General features: G+C 68.9%; 1 protein-coding gene across 1 annotated transcript in view; it reads left to right on the top strand.

Moving 5' to 3' along the window:
• Window positions 1-900: 900 nt before the first annotated feature.
• LOC132676480 (mucin-2) overlaps window positions 901-17456 on the top strand; it is a 29121-nt gene continuing 12565 nt past the window's right edge. Inside the window, 32 exon segments of the mRNA XM_081790410.1 lie at window positions 901-1005; window positions 1851-2121; window positions 2724-2838; window positions 3135-3225; window positions 3309-3418; window positions 3555-3765; window positions 4544-4669; window positions 5211-5328; window positions 5690-5828; window positions 5920-6027; window positions 6114-6183; window positions 6326-6463; window positions 6562-6726; window positions 7132-7226; window positions 7472-7598; window positions 7856-8111; window positions 8203-8255; window positions 8378-8478; window positions 8843-8994; window positions 9181-9319; window positions 9544-9654; window positions 9739-9918; window positions 10025-10264; window positions 10721-10877; window positions 11068-11199; window positions 11676-11823; window positions 12195-12238; window positions 12599-12784; window positions 13146-13187; window positions 13760-15222; window positions 15265-17449; window positions 17451-17456. Coding sequence (XP_081646536.1) covers window positions 930-1005; window positions 1851-2121; window positions 2724-2838; window positions 3135-3225; window positions 3309-3418; window positions 3555-3765; window positions 4544-4669; window positions 5211-5328; window positions 5690-5828; window positions 5920-6027; window positions 6114-6183; window positions 6326-6463; window positions 6562-6726; window positions 7132-7226; window positions 7472-7598; window positions 7856-8111; window positions 8203-8255; window positions 8378-8478; window positions 8843-8994; window positions 9181-9319; window positions 9544-9654; window positions 9739-9918; window positions 10025-10264; window positions 10721-10877; window positions 11068-11199; window positions 11676-11823; window positions 12195-12238; window positions 12599-12784; window positions 13146-13187; window positions 13760-15222; window positions 15265-17449; window positions 17451-17456 — 7555 coding nt within the window. The 5' untranslated portion in view covers window positions 901-929.

Genomic DNA, 17456 nt, shown 5'->3' on the forward strand with positions numbered 1-17456 from the left:
CGTGAGTGCCCCCCGCCCACACCTGCCCCTGAAGCTCGGGGACGACTTGACTGTAATTTGTGGAGGCTGAGACTCGGTTCTCTCCCCACCTGCCAGGAGACAAAACTCCGGGCCAGGCAGGGGAGGCTAACAGCCTGGGGCCACGTTCCCCTCGAGGACGTCCACTCCCAGCCTCCTGCCGGCCCTCCCGTGTCCCAGAGGACGTGTTTCGGCACAGCGTCCCCTGGCTGGGCTTCCCAAGTTTCAGTTACAGGTAACTCCAGAGACTGGATCAGCCTGGGAACAGGAGGGGATTAGGGAGCGGGCGGAGCTGGGGGCCTGATGTTACCCAGTGGGCCGCCCTCTGAAACCAGCCAAGGAGCAGAGTCTGCACAGAGATGAGGCAGCCTCTGGGCCTCACCGGAGCCCACTGCCTTGGGGGGCTCAGGGCCCCAGTCGGGGCAGGGCCTCCGGAGCGGGAGAGCAGGGAGGGAGGAGCAAACACGGGGCAGTGGGCCTCCCTGGGAGCCCCCCTCAGGGAAGCACCTCCTGCAACCCTCGCTCTGCTGGGATGTGGGACAGGGTGGGCGGGGGCCGGGAGGACCAGGGGCCTGTGGGATGTGGGCGCGCAGGACCTCCCCGGGTGGGCCCTGTCCCGCTTGCTGCTGGGAGGGTGTGTTGTTCGGAACCGGGGTCATGGGTGCTGGGGCGTCCTGAGAAGGGCTAGCTTTACTGAGGGCTAATAAAAAGATAAACCACAGATAACTTGAATCAATATTTCCCAAGTGACACCACGGGAGCCCCCACAGCTGTTTTCCTGATAACCTGGCAAACGCCCCACCCACGCTTTGCCCCTCCCCTGCTCTCCCCGCCTCTGCCGGTCCTGCTGGGCCATATAAGGCCCGGACCCCTGCCCCAGTTGCTCTCCCCCGCCACCCTTCTGAGCCACCATGGGGCTGCCGCTAGCCGGCCTGGTGGCTGTCTGCCTGGCCCTCAGCTCAGCTGGGGGTGCGGAGCTCCGGAGAGGTGAGAAGGTGGTCAGTGGCGCGTCCTGGGAGGCAGGACGGCCGAGGCAGCTCAGAGCGGAGGCCCTCCTCCGCCCACCCTCTGGGGTGCACCGCTTGGGTCGGGCATCCTGCCCTCCGACTTTGGGTGGAAGGAAGGAGGAGGGAAGGTGGTCTTGGGTGCCTGTCATCCCTTTGAAGGTGATCTTCGGGCCAGAGTCTGTGGCCAGGTGGTGGTGCCAGGTGCAAACACCTGAGCTGGGCCTTTGTCCAGGGACCTGGTGGGTCGGGGGGGGGGGGGTGGGCAGGGGCAGTCGAGAGGGGCTGGGTGTCAGGGCCCCTTGGAGGGCCAAGGCCAAGGTAGCCCTTCTGCAAAGTGGGGTGTTGGCCACGTGCCGAAGGGGTCACTCCAGACTGAAAAGAGTGGGAACGCGGGATGGGGGTGTCTCTGTCCCATTTGGGTGACAAAGCCGCTGGGTGTGGGAGGAAGTTGGCCCCAAATGTCTGGACACAAAGTGGGCACCCAGAGACGCCATCCTGGTGGGTGAGGGGCGGTGGGAGCAGGGGGATGCCGGACGGGGTGTGGCAGTGGTGGGGCAGGGGTCCCTGGACCAGGTGGACAGGGTGCCCTGGGCTCCGGGAAGTCCCTCTATCCTGCTTGGTGCCAGGCTGGGCGCACGGGGGTGGCGGCTGGAAATGTCCTTTCAAGGGGCTGAGACCCCCTGGTCAGGGCGGCAAAGGTCCAGCAGGGGCCAGTCCTGCAGGATGGCCTCGTGGACGGTCCCCAGAGGGCAGCTGTGGGGCGGGGCCTCGGGACAGGCTTCCCGGGGCCTGGCCCGCTCACCCTGTGTGTCCCTGCTCCCCCAGAGGGCAGGACCCGGAACCATGGCCACAGCGTCTGCAGCACTTGGGGCGACTTCCACTATAAGACGTTCGACGGCGACATCTTCCGCTTCCCGGGCCTCTGCGACTACAACTTTGCGTCTGACTGCAGGGACTCCTACAAGGAGTTTGCGGTGCACCTGAAGCGGGGCCTGGGACGAGACGGGGCTCACCCCCAGCTCGACTACATCCTGCTGAACATCAAAGACGACACTATCTACCTCACCCGCCAGTTGGCGGTGCTGAACGGGGCCGTGTGAGTGGGGCTGGGCGGCCCCGCGAGGCCCTCCACCAGCTAGGAGGGTGTCGGGTTTGAGTTCGGGTCACTGACCCATGCAGCAAACACCTATGGGCCCCCGCCAGGAGCCCCCATGGGTGCGAGGGGTTTCACCCATCCTGTACTGGGGGCCCCAGGCCCCCCCCCCCCCCCCCCCCCCCCCCCCGTTACCCAGGCTCGAGTTACCCAAGGGGGGGCCGCGGGAGGCCCTCTCCCCTCCCCAGCTATTGTTCCCCATTGTCTCGGGAACAATGGGCTCTAAACTGCATTCCTGCCCAGCCTCCTGCAGGGTGTGCCCTTTGTTTCCCCAGGGGGTTGTGTATAGGCCCACGGGGCACAGAGCTGGGGCCTGGAGGAGGGGCATAAAGAGGGACAGGGGCAGGCGGGAAGCCAGCCCGGCCAAGGTGGACAGGGCTGACCTGCCACGGCCCCGGCTGCCCCGGAGGGTGGCCACGCCGTCCGTGGCCCTGGCACTGGGAGCGGAGGCCACCCCACCCACAGGACGTGCAGCCTCAGTCCCCTCTGGGCAGTGGGTGACTGTGTGGACCTGCGCGTGACTCCCTCCCGGCGCCCCTCCCCAGGGTCAGCACCCCGCACTATAGCCCCGGGCTGCTCATTGAGAAGAGCGACGTCTATACCAAGGTCTACTCCCGCGCGGGACTCACCCTCATGTGGAACCGGGAAGACTCCCTCATGGTGGGTGCAGCCCCCGCCACAGCCGGGGGTGCCTAGCGGAGCTCGGCCAGCGGACCGGCCCCCGTCACGAGCGGATCGGCAGCAGAGGGGGCCCCTCGGGGCCCAGGGTGCGGGGGGGGAGGCGGGCTGGCCCTTCGCCCACCCCCCACCCCTGTCCTGGTCCTCAGCGATCCCCGGTGCCAGGACACCCCGGGGCTGACCCCAGCCTCCTGTCGTACCGGGCGCCCGAGCGGAGGGAGGTGCTGGGGACCAGCCTGGCCGTGGTCCCGCTCACCTGCCTCCCGTTCCCCTTCCAGCTGGAGCTGGACAGTAAGTTCCGGAACCACACGTGTGGCCTCTGCGGGGACTACAACGGCCTGCACGTCTATTCAGAGTTCCTCTCTGACGGTAGGGTCTCCTTGGGGGCCTGGCGGGCGGGGCGTGGGCGCTGGGTCCCTGCCGCTGCCCCGCTGACAGGCCTGCGCCCCCAGGTGTGTCCTTCAGTGCCATCGAGTTTGGGAACATGCAGAAGATCAAAAAGCCCGGGGCGGTGTGCGAGGACCCCGAGGAGGAGCCCGCGGGAGAGTCCTGCTCTGAGCACGTGAGTCGCTGGCGGGGGAGGAGCCGTTCCCGGGAGGGAGGCGGGGGGGGGGGGGGGGGGGTGCGTCTGGGGGTGTCGCGGAGAAGAGGAGGGCGGGAGCGGCCCTCATCCCCTCACCCCCGCGTCTGTCTGCCAGCGCACCGAGTGCGAGAGGCTGCTGACGGGCTCGGCCTTCGAGGACTGCCTGGGCCTGGTGCCGCTGGAGCCGTACGTGCAGGCCTGCGTGCAGGACCGCTGCCGGTGCCCGCGGGGCGCCTCGTGCGTCTGCAGCAGCCTCGCCGAGTTCTCCCGCCAGTGCTCGCACGCGGGCGGCCGGCCGGGCACCTGGAGGACCCCCGTGTTCTGCCGTAAGCGCCGCGGTGCCGCCGGGCGGGTGGGGGCATGGGCACCGCGGGGCCCTCGGGGCGGGGGCCGTCCAGGGACGGGGCGGCCTGGTGCCCTGCATCCCGGGCCCTGTACCCTGGGCCCCCTGCACCCGGCCCCCTACACTTCGGCCCACTTGTACCCCAGCCCCCCGTACCCTAGCCCCCTTGTACCCTGGCCCCCTGTACCCGGCCCTGCTGTACCCCAGCCCCCTGTACCCCGGCCTCCCTGCACCCTGGCCCCCTTGTACCCCGGCCCCCTGAACCCCGGCACCCCTGCATCCCGGCCCCCCTGCACCCCGGGCCCCCTGAATCCCGTGCCCCCTGCATCGTGGCTGCCTTGCATCCCGGCCCCACAGTACGCTGGGCCCCCTGCACCCCAGCCCCACTGTACCCGGCCCCTTGTACCCTGGCCTCCCTGCACCCCGGCCCCCCAGTACCCCAGCCCTCCTGCACCCCAGGCCCCCTGTACCCCGGGCCCCCTGAATCCCTGGCCCCCTGCATCCTGGTCCCCCTGCACCCCAGCCCCGTTGTACCCTGGGCCCCCTGCACCCCGGCCCCCTTGTACCCCGGCCCCTGTACCCTAGGCCCCTGCACCCCGGCCCCTGTACCCTAGGCCCCTGCACCCCGGCCCCCTTGTACCCCGGGCCCCTGTACCCTAGCCCCCTGCACCCTGGCCCCCCTGCATCCCGGCCCCCCGCACCCCGGGCCCCCTGTACCCCTGCGTACGTGTCCGCTCAGGGGCCTGCCTTTGCCTTTGCAGCCAAGAGCTGCCCCGGAAACATGGTTTACCTGGAGAGCGGCTCACCCTGCATGGACACCTGCTCACACCTGGGAATCAGCAACCTGTGTGAGGAGCACCGCATGGACGGCTGTTTTTGCCCGGAAGGTGTGTGCTGTGGAGGCCTCGGGGCGGTGGCTGGTGGGTGGGCGCTGCCCTGAGATGGCCCGCCCAGGCCCGTGTGCCCTGGGACCGGGGGACGGTGGGGGGAGGTCAGCGATGGCGCTGGACGCGAGGGGCGGTGCCCTCTTCCCTGACACTGGGTAGAAGGGACACAGAAGCTGAAGACTGCCTCCCAAGTGCACACAGTGGGGCTTCAGGGAGTCTCGGTGGGAGGACTCCTTCCTGGTCATCACCCCGAGGGCACCTGTCCCGCTGCCCTGCTCACAGAGCCTGGAGGCCCCCAGGGAGGTGGTCTGGAGGCTGTGTTCCCAAGGCAGATCCCTGACCGGGTGATGTGTGGGGGCACAGGTGTCCCCGAAGGACCAGAGGGGCCTGCGGGTGGGAGGCCTGGCTGGCAACCCCACCTGGGAGATTGCCCCATCACAGGCCAGCCCGGGGCTGCGGCCCTGCCGGAGAAAGCCCCGCTGTGGGGATTCTGGGGTTTTCCGAGGCTGGCCGAGGATAACGTCTCTTCCCTACCGTCCAGGCACTGTGTACGATGACATTGAGGGCAGAGGCTGCATTCCCGTCAGCCAATGTCACTGCAAGGTCCACGGGCACCTGTACTTGCCCGGCCAGCAGATCACCAACGACTGCGAGCAGTGGTGGGTCCCGGGTCCCGGGCTGGGAGCTGGTGGGCTGGGGGCCTTGGGCTGGGGGCCGGTGGGCTGGGGGCTGGGAGCTGGTGGGCTGGGGGCCGGTGGGCTGAGGGCCCTGGGCTGGGGGGGGGGTTTCCTGGGCTCGGTGCCCTGGGCTGGGAGCCTTGGGCTAGGGGCCGGTGGGCTGGGGGCTGGTGGGTCCGGGGGCTGGGGCCCTGGGCTGGGAGCTGGTGGGCTGGGGGCCTTGCGCTGGGGGCCGGCAGGCTGGGGGCCAGTGGGCTGGGTGCCCTGGGCTGGGAGCCTTGGGCTAGGGGCCGGTGGGCTGGAGGGGGCAGCTGAGCCTGACCCTGTGCCCCATGGCCCACAGCGTCTGCACCGCCGGCCGCTGGGTGTGCAAAGACCTGCCATGCCCAGGCACCTGCGCCCTGGAGGGCGGCTCCCACATCTCCACCTTTGACGGGAAGAAGTACACTTTCCACGGGGACTGCTACTACGTGCTGGTCAAGGTAGCTGGCTGGGCGGCGAGCGGGCACGGCTGGCTCCCGGCCCTGCATCTGGCTCTGTGTGGGTCGCTGCCACAGTCCCTGTCCCCTGCAGGGCGACCACAACTCCTACGCCCTCCTGGGTGAGCTGGCCCCCTGCGGCTCCACGGACAAGCAGACCTGCCTGAAGACGGCGGTGCTGCTGACCGACAACAAGAAGAACGTGGGTGCCCCCGCCCCTCCCCGCCCGGCGCCCCTGGGCCCCCAGGGCCCCTCTCAGCCCCACCGTCCCCTCTGCCTGTCCCGCAGGTGGTGGCCTTCAAGTCGGACGGCAGCGTGCTGCTGAATGAGCTGCAGGTGAACTTGCCCCACGTGACTGGTGAGTCCTGCCCCCTCCCCCCCCCCCCCATGACTGGTGGGTCCATGGGACGCCCAGTCGGGGGTGGCGCTGGAGGAGGTGCAGCCCCCTGCAGCTCCAGAGCCCCTGCCGACGAGGGGGACCCCCGCCCCCTGCCTTGCAGCCAGCTTCTCCATCTTCCAACCATCCTCCCACCACCTCATGGTGAACACCGCCTTCGGCCTCAGGCTGCAGGTGCAGCTGGTGCCCGTGATGCAGCTGTTTGTGACGCTGGACCAGGCCGCCCAGGGGCGCGTGCAGGGTGAGTGGTGCCCTCGGCCCGCCCCCGCAAGGGCCCCGCTCGCTCGGGGCCTGCCCCCTGGCGCCCTGCCCCTTCCCAACCCTGTCCCGGCCCCTCAGGCCTCTGCGGGAACTTCAACGGCCTGGAAGGGGATGACTTCAAGACGGCGGGCGGGCTGGTGGAGGCCACGGGGGCCGGCTTCGCCAACACGTGGAAGGCCCAGTCGAGTTGCCACGACAAGCTGGACTGGCTGGAGGACCCCTGCTCCCTCAACATCGAGAGCGGTGAGGCTCGGCCCCGCCGGGTGCACGGGACGCCCCACGGGACCCGTTGGCCGGGTGGGGCTGGGGGGGGGGGGGGGCGGCTGGCCAGCCTGTCCAGCTGCTGCTTTCTGCCGCGTGGCTGGGTAGGGTGGTCCACGGTGGCTGCCCGCCAAGAGTCACCGCGGAGGGGCCAGGCTTGCTCGCTAATCACTGGGTGGTGGCCCTCGCCCAGGGGCTGGTCTGGGGACAGGACACATGCCTTCCCACCCACCGGGTCAGGGCAGGTTGAGCGTGGGGCGGCTGTGGGGGTGTGGCCTCGCATTGGGCTGGAGGGGACTGGGCTCCAGCCTGGGCGGCCAGGCAGCGGGGCTCAGGGGACCTGCTGGAGGGGCCTGCCCCTGCTGAGGCTCTGTCCCTCCTCTGCAGCCAACTACGCGGAGCACTGGTGCTCCCTGCTGAAGAAGACAGAGACCCCCTTCGGCAGGTGCCACTCAGCCGTGGACCCCTCGGAGTATTACAAGGTGGGTGGGACCCGCGTGGGCACTGCCCGTCGCCCGATCTTGCCCGGGAGGTGCGCTCTGTGCGTCGGGCCGAGCCCGACACTTGGCCTCGAGTCTCCCCCTGGGAGCTGCCGACCGTCAGCACGTGCGCGCGCGGGGGTGCCTGCGTGGGTTTGCCCCTTGCGGGGTGGGAGCCGGTGCCGTGTGTGTGCGCGCGTGTGCGTGAGCTGCTTCCCTCGTTCACTGCGTGCCTCACTTTCCCCCAGAGGTGCAAGTACGATACGTGTAACTGCCAGAACAGCGAAGACTGCATGTGCGCCGCCCTGTCCTCCTATGCCCGCGCCTGCGCCACCAAGGGCGTCATGCTGTGGGGGTGGCGGGAGCAAGTCTGCAGTGAGTGCCAGCCCCCGCGGGGTGTCTGGCGTCCCCCGTGGCGGGAGGGGTCAGCCCCGCTGTTCCGTGCTGGCAGGGCGGGGCCCAGAACCGCGGCCCGGGGTTCCCGGGGGGCGGGGTTCCCGTGCGCCATCTCAGGGAGACTGCCCTCGTGGGCCCCTTGGCTGGGGTGGGGCTCAGGGACGGCCAGTGGGGCGGGGAGCGGGGGGGCCGGGGGCCGTCCCTGCGCCCCTCAAGCCCGCCCCGCGCCTCCGCAGACAAGGACTTGGGCTCCTGCCCCAGCTCACAGATCTTCCTGTACAACCTGACCACCTGCCAGCCCACCTGCCGCTCGCTCTCCGAGGCCGACACCCACTGCCTCAAGGGCTTTGCGCCGGTGGACGGCTGCGGCTGCCCCGACCACACCTTCCTGGATGAGAAGGGCCGCTGTGTGCCCCTGGCCAAGTGCTCTTGCTATCACCGCGGCCTCTACCTGGAGGCCGGGGAAGTGGTCCTGCGGCAGGGGGAGCGATGGTAGGCGGCCTGGGGTTGGGGGGCACGGGGGGACCCACGGGCCCGCCCGCCCCCACGAGGGGCCTGTTCACCTCCTGCCTCTTCCCCTCAGCGTTTGCCGGAACGGCAGGCTTCAGTGCGTCCAGATCCAGCTGATCGGCCTTCGTAAGTAGCCTGCGCGTGCCTGGCCCCCCACCCCTCACCCATCCCCGCCTGCTGAGCCCCCCCCCCCGCCCCGCCCCCAGCCCGACCTCCACTGAGCCCAGGCGGCCCCCTCTGTCCCACAGGCTGTCAGGCCCCAAAGATCCACGTGGATTGCAACAACCTGACAGCGCTGGCCATCCAGAACCCGCGACCCACCAGCTGCCAGACGCTGGCTGCCGGCCACGTGCGTGTGGGGGCCGCCGTGGGGGGGGAGGGTGTCCCCAGGCGTCCACACTGGCCCCGGGACCTGGATGTTGGGTCCCGCGCGCACACGGGCCTCACTGGCCCTCCCTGTCCCCGGGCGGGGGAGGTGGTGGCCGGCCGGCCCCCCGTCCGGCCCACTGAGGGCTCGGTGGCCAGCGTAGGGACCCTCGGCCGGCAGCCCTCGCCTGTACCCCGGCCCAGGGCAGAGCCCGAGAGAGGAGAGAGGGCCGGGGTCTGTGGGTGGGGAAGGGACAGAGGGGTGTCTGCCAGGGTCAGGAAAGGGGGCGGCAGTGACGGGGCCAGCCCGGAAGCAAATCCCTGAACGCCACTCCGGCCCCCTGCAGTACCAGACGGAGTGCATCAGCGGCTGTGTTTGCCCGGACGGGCTGCTGGATGACGGCCGCGGCGGCTGCGTCGTGGAAGAGCAGTGTCCCTGTGTGCACAACAAGGACCTGTACTCCCCCGGGGACAAGATCAAGGTGGACTGCAACACCTGGTGAGTGGCCCTCTGACCCGGGCCCCAGGCGCTCTGGCGGGGGCGGGGTGGGGGGTGTATGGGTGTGGTTCGTGAGCCGCTCCGGGGCTGTCCGCACAGCGCCCGGCCCGCCGGGCTCCCTCTGAGCAGGGGTGGGGGGACTCGCACCCCCGTGGCCCCTCCAGGCCCCCTTCCCACTCTCCTCAGCACCTGCCGGAGGGGCCGCTGGGCGTGCACGCAGGCCGTGTGCTACGGCTCCTGCTCCATCTACGGAAGTGGCCACTACATCACGTTCGACGGAAAGCACTACGACTTTGATGGACACTGTTCCTACGTGGCGGCTCAGGTGAGGCCAGCGGCGTGGCCCTGCCCCCGGCCCGTGGCCCCGCACCACGTCCTAAAGCCACTCTCAGCCCACCAAGAAGGGGTCCCCAGTGAGGGGCCCGGGGAGTGAGGGGCTTGTGTGTGCCGTTAAGGGCCCCCTTTTACCAGAGGAGGGCTGAGGCTGGGTGGGGGCCCGGGGCAGCGGTGGCCGGGCCAGTGTGGCTCACGTCCCCCGTGGGTCCCCAGGACTACTGTGGCCACAACTCCTCACTGGGCTCCTTCAGCATCATCACCGAGAATGTTCCCTGTGGCACCACGGGCGTCACCTGCTCCAAGGCCATCAAAATCTTCATGGGGGTGAGTGCCGCCTGATGCCGGGGACGCGCGAGCCCTCGGGGATGCTCCGGGCGCCCAGTGACAGGGCCTCTCCCCTGGGCACAGAGTCTGGAGCTGAAGCTGGAGGGCAAGCACCGCGTGGTGATCCAGCGAGACGTGGGCCACCACGTGTCCTACACCACGCGGGAGGTGGGCCAGTACCTGGTGGTAGAGTCCAGCGTGGGCGTCATCGTCATCTGGGACAAGAGGACCACCGTCTTCATCAAGCTGGCGCCGTCCTACGAGGTGCGTGGCGGCGCCCGGCTGCCGGGCCCCCGGGGCGCAGGAGGGGCCGAGCCACCCTCCCGGGCGGGAGCCGCCTCACCACGCCCGGGGCTCGCTGCCTCCGCAGGGCACGGTGTGCGGGCTGTGTGGGAACTTCGACCGCCGCTCCAGCAACGACTTCACCACGAGGGACCACATGGTGGTGGACAGCGAGCTGGACTTCGGGAACAGCTGGAAGGAGGCCCCCACCTGCCCAGACGTGAGCTTCACCCCGGAGCCCTGCGTCCTGAGGCCGCACCGCCTCTCCTGGGCCGAGAAGCAGTGCAGTATCATCAAGAGCCGGGTCTTCGCCGTCTGCCACAGCAAGGTGCGTGGGCGGGGCCGTGGCGGCGGGCCTGGGCGGGGCCGTGCGCGTGGGCGGGGCCGTAGGCGGGGCCGTGGCGGTGGACCGCATGGATCCTTGCGCAGGGTGGCCCTTCTTGCTCCCGCCGAGGAGCGCCCTGAGGTCACCGTGTGCCTCCTCTCCTCCAGCTTCAGCTCCATTTTCTGGCCTTTACCAGAGGCCCCGCCCTCCCGGAGACCCCTGGCTGGGTCCCCAGCCCTCATGTCTTCCAGGGAGGGAGAAAGGACGGAAGCTCCGGGCAGTGGGGGGGGGGGGGGGAGGGGTGGCCCCCTGTCTCTGGACCTCCCCTGCCGGCCCCCTGGGAGGCTAGTGCTGGGTGACCGTGCCCTGCCCTGGGGGTCCTGAGCTCCTCGGCTGCAGGGGCAGGCCTGGCCCCATGAGGGCAGTGCGGGCCCAGGGCACAGAGGTCTTCTCCCCCAGGTGGACCCCAAGCCCTTCTACGAGGCCTGCGTCCATGACTCGTGCTCCTGCGACACGGGCGGGGACTGTGAGTGCTTTTGCTCTGCCGTGGCCTCATACGCCCAGGCGTGCACGAAGGAGGGGGCCTGCGTGTTCTGGAGGACGCCAGACCTGTGCCGTGAGTGCCCGCCTGTCCTGGGGCGGGGGCCACACTGCGGGTGGGCTGGCCCTCCTTACCCACCCAAGGGATGGAGTGTTTGCAGCCTCTTTCCCTCCGGAGAGCTGTTGCTCGGGGCCAGGGTGGCGTGTGGGCTGCCAGAAGGGAGCTGGCCTCGCGCTCCCTGGATCTGACCCCGTGTCCCCCACAGCCATCTTCTGTGACTACTACAACCCCCCGGACGAGTGCGAGTGGCACTACGAGCCGTGTGGGAACCGCAGCTTTGAGACCTGCAGGACGGTCAACGGGATCCACTCCAACATCTCCGTGTCCTACCTGGAGGGTGAGCGTGCCCTGGGGGCCGAGGCACAGGGTCCTCTGCAGACCCGCAGGGTCGCCTGGGAGAGGCCCCGTGGGGCTGGGGACCTGAGGTCCGGGGCGGACCAGGCCCACCTCGCTGTAAAGCCAAGACCCCACCCAGGCGGGGAGGCGGAAGGAAGCAGGACGGGCGGGTGTCTCACCCAGGGGTCCCGGGGAACCTCCTCAGGGCCTTGGAGTTGAGAACTAGGGATGTGAAGGGGTGAGCCACCTGCAGGTCTGGGGAGGGAGTGCCCTTCCCCACCTCCCCAGGAGGCTGGGAGGGTCCTGGCCATCCCTTTGGCCCTATGGCAGTGTGCAGGGCCCAGCGAGGGGGGGGACCTAGGACTTCCCGGAGGAACCTCCCGGAGAGAAGGCCCTGACACGGTGGGCACGACGGTGGGGTCTGGAGGATGTGCGATCCTCCGTGGCGGTCCAAGCCCTGTGCCCTGTGCCTACCAGGCTGCTACCCGCGGTGCCCCAAGGACAGGCCCATCTACGACGAGGACAAGAAGAAGTGCGTCACGGCCGACCAGTGTGGCTGCTACGTCGAGGACACCCATTACCCACCTGGAGCGTCCGTGCCCTCCGACGAGGACTGCCAGTCTTGGTACCTAAGTTCGCCCTGCAGGGAGCCCGGGGGAGGTCGGGCGCACGCGTGACGTGGCTTCATGTGCACAGGTGCACACGCGAGCATGTACCTACACGCACACACCACGCATCCGTGTGTGTGGGTGTGGATGCACTGCCAGGGGCGCACACCCGCAGGTATAGACACGGGAACAGGACGTGGAGACAGGCCAGCCTGTCTCTTCTCAGCCTCCTGCTCTGTCTGGCCTTCGCCTACCTCAGCTTGTCCTCCTCGGCCCACAGCTAGACCCCAGTGGGCAGGCTCCTTTGGAGCTGCACCCGGGGTGCACCAGGGAGGGCCTGGGCGGGGGGTGTGTGCTCGGGGTCTGGAGCTCCGTGCTTGCTTTGCAGCATGTGTACCGACTCCTCGGAAGTTGTCTGCCGGCCCGAAGAAGGTGAGCTGCCCTCCCGCCCAGGAGAGCCACCAAGCTGCCTGTCCCTGGACTGTGGGGGTGGGGCCCAGTGTCACCCTCCCCTGCTCCTGCGGTCCCCAGAGGCCCTTCCTGGCTCAGGGCCGGCTCTGACTTGCACCGGCCTCCCCAGGCCTGTGATGAGGGGCCGAGGTCACCCCTTGTGCCATTCGGCTTCTGCGCTCCGATGGGTTTCTGGGGGTGGAGTCCCGGTGGCAGATCGGTCTGCCGCTAGTCGGGGCTGGGGGACACCTAGTCTTTCTCTGATTGGGACAGGCAGGGGGTGTTCGAGAGGCTCTGTCTTGTCCTTGCCATGTTGACCTTGGCCTCCCGCCCGTCCCCCAGGGAAGATTCTCAACTATACCCAGGATGGGTCTTTCTGCTACTGGGTGATCTGCGGTCCCAACGGGACGGTGGAGAAACACTTCAACATCTGCCCGTCTACCTCGCCCCCCTCGTCCTCCTTGCCACCCTCCACCACCCCCATCACCAGCACCACGAGCACCACCCCCACCCCCATCCCCAGCACAGGTGAGGCCCCGGGCCCAGCTGAAATGGGGGGGGGGGGTGCGCAGCTCACAGGCGTCTCTGTTCAGGGGACGTCACCGGGGCCCCTGGCCTGCCGAGTTGAGATGTGGCATCAGGACCAAACCCTGAGCCCAGACCTAGGGACACTTCCCGAACCCGCAAGAAAATACCCCTGAGGCTTAGAGACAGAGGAAGGTCCTTAAATCCCCCCCATGGTTGTTCTCACTGAGGTGGTAGCCGTCACCGGACGAACCACGGGGGTGTGGTAGCCACGGGAAAAAGGGACTTGTAAAAATTATAGAACAGTTTTAAAGATGTCAAAATCTCTAGTGACAGCCTCCTTTCCTTTCTGGCTCTTGTGCAGCAACGACCGTCTCCTCAACGACCCCGTCCTCAGCCACTCCCAGTAAGTTGTGTGGGCAGCGTCCCCGAGGCGGGTGGGTGCGGGGGGCAGGGCACCCGGAGCTGCTCCGGGAACTGCCCAGGAGATGCGGATGTGGGGCCCGCGGCCCGTGCTGCTCACTTCACCAGACAGGGTGCTTTGGGTGGCACGACCCCCTGGGACTCACGGGTGCCTGGCTGACGCACGGGGGAAGGAGCGGCTCGGGGTGACACTGTTGTTCAAGCGTCCAGACCGAGCCCCTTCCCGTGGGCTTTCTCATCGGAATGGCTGACCCTGTCCGTGCTAATTGTTTTCAAGGGGACATCAGCATTTGTAAACAGCCAAGGGAGGGGCAGAGGGCTGCAGCCCGGGGGTCGGGCTGTCACCCAGGTGTGGCGTGAGGGGCTCTTCCTTCCCCGGGGCTCAGTGTGGAGCTGCAGGAGGAGGGACGAAGCAGAGCTGGGCCCACACTCTCTGAGCCGACAACACCCTGCTCTTCGGCCGTGATAGGAGGGCGGTCGTGCCAGTCCCAGTGAGCTCCCCGGAAGCTGCGTCCAGGCGCGGTGACCAATCCAATCCCGGCTTTGCTTCCCCAGGTGTGTGCTGCTTCTGGTCCGACTGGATCAACGAGAACCACCCCAGCATGGACAGCACTGGCGGAGACTGGGAGCAATTCGACAGTGTCTGTAGGGAACCCGAGGACATCCAGTGCAGGTTGGCCACCGAGCCAGAGCTCAGCTGGGAGGAGACGGGCCAGAAGGTACAGTGTGATGTCTCCTCAGGGTTCACTTGCCGCAACGAAGACCAGTTTGGAAACGGGCCGTTCGCGGTCTGTTATGACTATGAAATACGTGTCAATTGTTGCCTGCCGATGTATGAGTGTCCCGGGTCCCCAACCACGGCCCCAACCACCACGCCCTCAACCACAACCACCACCCCGACCACCACCAGCACGGAGACCCCGACCCCGGCCTCCACCACCACCACCACCAGCACGGAGACCCCGACCCCGACCTCCACCCCGACCACCACCAGCACGGAGACCCCGACCCCCACCAGGACCACCACCAGCACGGAGACCCCGACCTCCACCCCGACCACCACCAGCACGGAGACCCCAACCCCCACCCCGACTACCACTAGCACGGAGACTCCGACCCCAGCTTCCACCACCACCACCACCACCACCACCACCACGACCACCCCTACCCCGGGATCAACCACCACTCCGTGCCTGCCTGAGTGTAATTGGACTGGCTGGCTGGATTCAGGGAAACCAAACAACACCAAACCGGGGGCAGACATCGAATCTATCGAGGTCTGTGTACCAGGCTGGGCGGCCAACATCTCCTGCAGAGCCGCCATGTTCCCTGACATCCCCCTTGGGCAGCTGGGGCAGAACGTGGTTTGCGACATCAATGTCGGGCTGGTGTGCAGAAACGAACACCAGAAGCCAGGGGGATTCATGCCCCAGCCTTCTTGCCTCAACTATGAGATCAACGTCTACTGCTGTTGGTGGCCTCCACACTGTATCTCCACGCCTTCCCCTGTAACCACGCCGACCTCCCCGACCACCACCACCACCAGCACGGAGACCCCGACCCCCACCCCGACCACCACCGGCACGGAGACCCCGACCCCGGCCTCCACCACCACCACCACCAGCACGGAGACCCCGACCCCCACCAGGACCACCACCAGCACGGAGACCCCCACCTCCACCCCGACCACCACCAGCACGGAGACCCCAACCCCGGCCTCCACCACCACCACCACCAGCACGGAGACCCCGACCCCCACCCCGACCACCACCAGCACGGAGACCCCGACCCCGGCCTCCACCACCACCACCACCAGCACGGAGACCCCGACCCCCACCCCGACCACCACCAGCACGGAGACCCCCACCTCCACCCCAACCACCACCAGCACGGAGACCCCGACCCCGGCCTCCACCACCACCACCACCAGCACGGAGACCCCGACCCCCACCCCGACCACCACCAGCACGGAGACCCCGACGCCGGCCTCCACCACCACCACCACCAGCACAGAGACCCCGACCCCCACCAGGACCACCACCAGCACGGAGACCCCAACCCCGGCCTCCACCACCACCACCACCAGCACGGAGACCCCGACCCCGGCCTCCACCACCACCACCACCAGCACGGAGACCCCAACCCCGGCCTCCACCACCACCACCACCAGCACGGAGACCCCGACCCCGGCCTCCACCACCACCACCACCAGCACGGAGACCCCAACCCCGGCCTCCACCACCACCACCACCAGCACGGAGACCCCGACCCCCACCCGGACCACCACCAGCACAGAGACCCCGACCCCGGCCTCCACCACCGCCACCACCACCAGCACGGAGACCCCGACCCCCACCAGGACCACCACCAGCACGGAGACCCCGACCTCCACCCCGACCACCACCAGCACGGAGACCCCGACCCCGGCCTCCACCACCACCACCACCAGCACGGAGACCCCGACCCCCACCCCGACCACCACCAGCACGGAGACCCCGACCCCCACCCCGACCACCACCAGCACGGAGACCCCGACCCCCACCAGGACCACCACCAGCACGGAGACCCCGACCCCGACCTCCACCCCGACCACCACCAGCACGGAGACCCCGACCTCCACCCGGACCACCACCGGCACAGAGACCCCGACCCCGGCCTCCACCACCACTACCACCAGCACGGAGACCCCGACCCCCACCCGGACCACCACCAGCACAGAGACCCCGACCCCGGCCTCCACCACCGCCACCACCACCAGCACGGAGACCCCGACCCCCACCAGGACCACCACCAGCACGGAGACCCCGACCTCCACCCCGACCACCACCAGCACGGAGACCCCGACCCCGGCCTCCACCACCACCACCACCAGCACGGAGACCCCGACCCCCACCCCGACCACCACCAGCACGGAGACCCCGACCCCGGCCTCCACCACCACCACCACCAGCACGGAGACCCCGACCCCCACCCCGACCACCACCAGCACGGAGACCCCGACCCCCACCAGGACCACCACCAGCACGGAGACCCCGACCCCGACCTCCACCCCGACCACCACCAGCACGGAGACCCCGACCTCCACCCGGACCACCACCGGCACAGAGACCCCGACCCCGGCCTCCACCACCACTACCACCAGCACGGAGACCCCGACCCCGGCCTCCACCACCACCACCACCAGCACAGAGACCCCGACCCCCACCAGGACCACCACCAGCACGGAGACCCCGACCCCGACCTCCACCCCGACCACCACCAGCACGGAGACCCCGACCCCCACCAGGACCACCACCAGCACGGAGACCCCGACCTCCACCCCGACCACCACCAGCACGGAGACCCCGACCCCGGCCTCCACCACCACCACCACCAGCACGGAGACCCCGACCCCCACCCCGACCACCACCAGCACGGAGACCCCAACCCCCACCCCGACCACCACCAGCACGGAGACCCCGACCCCGGCCTCCACCACCACCACCACCAGCACGGAGACCCCGACCCCCACCAGGACCACCACCAGCACGGAGACCCCGACCTCCACCCCGACCACCACCAGCACGGAGACCCCGACCTCCACCCGGACCACCACCAGCACAGAGACCCCGACCCCGGCCTCCACCACCACTACCACCAGCACGGAGACCCCGACCCCGACCTCCACCCCAACCACCACCAGCACGGAGACCCCGACCCCCACCAGGACCACCACCAGCACGGAGACCCCGACCCCCACCAGGACCACCACCAGCACAGAGACCCCGACCCCGGCCTCCACCACCACCACCACCAGCACGGAGACCCCGACCCCGACCTCCACCCTGACCACTACCAGCACGGAGACCCCGACCCCCACCAGGACCACCACCAGCACGGAGACCCCGACCTCCACCCCGACCACCACCACCACGACCACCCCTACCCCAGGATCAACCACCACTCCGTGCCTGCCTGAGTGTAATTGGACTGGCTGGCTGGATTCAGGGAAACCAAACAACACCAAACCGGGGGCAGACATCGAATCTATCGAGGTCTGTGTACCAGGCTGGGCGGCCAACATCTCCTGCAGAGCCGCCATGTTCCCTGACACCCCCCTTGGGCAGCTGGGGCAGAACGTGGTTTGCGACATCAATGTCGGGCTGGTGTGCAGAAACGAACACCAGAAGCCAGGGGGATTCATGCCCCAGCCTTCTTGCCTCAACTATGAGATCAACGTCTACTGCTGTTGGTGGCCTCCACACTGTATCTC

Source organism: Panthera onca, chromosome D1 (assembly GCF_046562875.1).
Source record: "Panthera onca isolate mPanOnc1 chromosome D1, mPanOnc1 haplotype 2, whole genome shotgun sequence".
Lineage (NCBI taxonomy): Eukaryota > Metazoa > Chordata > Mammalia > Carnivora > Felidae > Panthera > Panthera onca.